The 1449-nt window shown below is 46.6% G+C and overlaps 1 protein-coding gene across 1 annotated transcript in view; it reads left to right on the top strand.

Moving 5' to 3' along the window:
* The first annotated feature begins 963 nt into the window (after positions 1 to 963).
* Positions 964 to 1449, top strand: part of si:ch211-284k5.2 (uncharacterized) — a 3489-nt gene continuing 3003 nt past the window's right edge. The window contains exon 1 of the mRNA XM_005745162.1: positions 964 to 1079. Within this exon, the coding sequence (XP_005745219.1) occupies positions 964 to 1079 (116 nt within the window). The remainder of the gene's footprint in view (positions 1080 to 1449) is intronic.

The raw sequence follows: 1449 nt of genomic DNA, 5'->3' as shown, positions 1-1449 counted from the left end.
ACTTTTGCGAGATCTCGCAAAAGTCCGTCTTAATTTTTATTTTCTCCCTAATTTTTTTTTTCTCCCTAATTTTTTTTTCTCCCATGTCCCCTGCGGGGCTCCGTACTAAAGAGCCGCAGGTTGCCGACCCCTGCTCTAACCTTTTGTGCAGATTTTAGATGAACATGAACAACAATCCATGTTTAGCCATTCAAGCCGACTCCCCTGTAAGATGCCTCACAGTGGTTTGAGCCACTTCTTCTCCCAGCTGCTCTCTTTAGAGGTCGCTACAGGAGATCATCTGCCTCCATCTCCTCCTATCCCAGCAGCCAACCTGCTGCCAGTCCTCTTTCACTACATCTACAAACCTCCTTGAGATCTTCTTCTTTTCCTCTTGCCTGGCAGCCCCATCTTCATCCTCCTTTCTCCTTCCTCTGCACATGAAGCTCTGTCTGGATTAAAAACTCAATGAATTTTAAGGTAGTCCATGACTGACTTTGTTTGGTTCTTATTTATGATAGGCTCATTTTCTTGTGATACCCCATTAACAAACTTACTGCAACCACTTGGAGGAAAAGGAAGGAAACCAGACAAAGTCAGGACCAGAGCCGAGTGAGCAGAAATCACAAAATGAAGCATAAACAAAATGCAAAAGCGTGACGTGTGTTCAGACACAAAGTTAAAAGACAACTCAGCTGGTGTAAGTAAGCATGGTCATCCCAGGTGTGTGTGTGTGTGCTCAGCATAGTTTCGAGGATAAGCTCAGTAATAATTAATAGGAAACTTACCTGGCTGCAATGGCACAAAGGGGTACATCTCCATGGTGACAACCTGCAAGGCCTGCAAACACACACACACACACACACACACACACACACACACACACACACACACACACACACACACACACACACACACACACACACACCTCCTGCTGAGGTGGATGGATGTGATAGAGCTGCAGGTTATCACCAGTTGAGAAACATGCACAAGTCATACCAGCCTCTGAAACCCGTCACCAACCGTTACCTGCAGCAGCGATGGGACCAGATAAACTACGAAAACCACCGCAGGAAGGTAAGGGTGGAGGATGAATGGTGGTGAGGCTGAAGGGTGGAGGATGAACGGTGGAAGGTGCCACTGGTACACACAGGGCTCTGTGCTGATTTTCCATCAGAGCTGGATTCAGGTGAGGTGGGACTGAAGGAGCTACAGATGGAAGTGATAATGAAGGACGGGTGGAAACTGGTTTAGATTAGAGGCCAAACGGTATCAGGCTCGGTATCAGGATATAAACACGGTTATTCCTGCTGTAAAGTTTCAACATGAAAGTCTATGGGGACTGACTCAGTGTGGAGCCCCTGTTGGACATTAGAGGAACTGCAGCTTTGACATTTTTGCCTGTCCCGTTTGGCTCTTTTGCATCAGAATTATTGTCTAAAGGCGAAGAAAGATGCCCAACGGATTTAC

This window comes from Pundamilia nyererei, unplaced genomic scaffold (genome assembly GCF_000239375.1).
Source record: "Pundamilia nyererei isolate P.nyererei 1_Seehausen unplaced genomic scaffold, PunNye1.0 scaffold00154, whole genome shotgun sequence".
NCBI classification, from domain to species: domain Eukaryota; kingdom Metazoa; phylum Chordata; class Actinopteri; order Cichliformes; family Cichlidae; genus Pundamilia; species Pundamilia nyererei.
The sequence above is the reverse complement of the archived record's forward strand: the minus strand, read 5'-3'. Positions and strand labels throughout refer to the sequence as shown.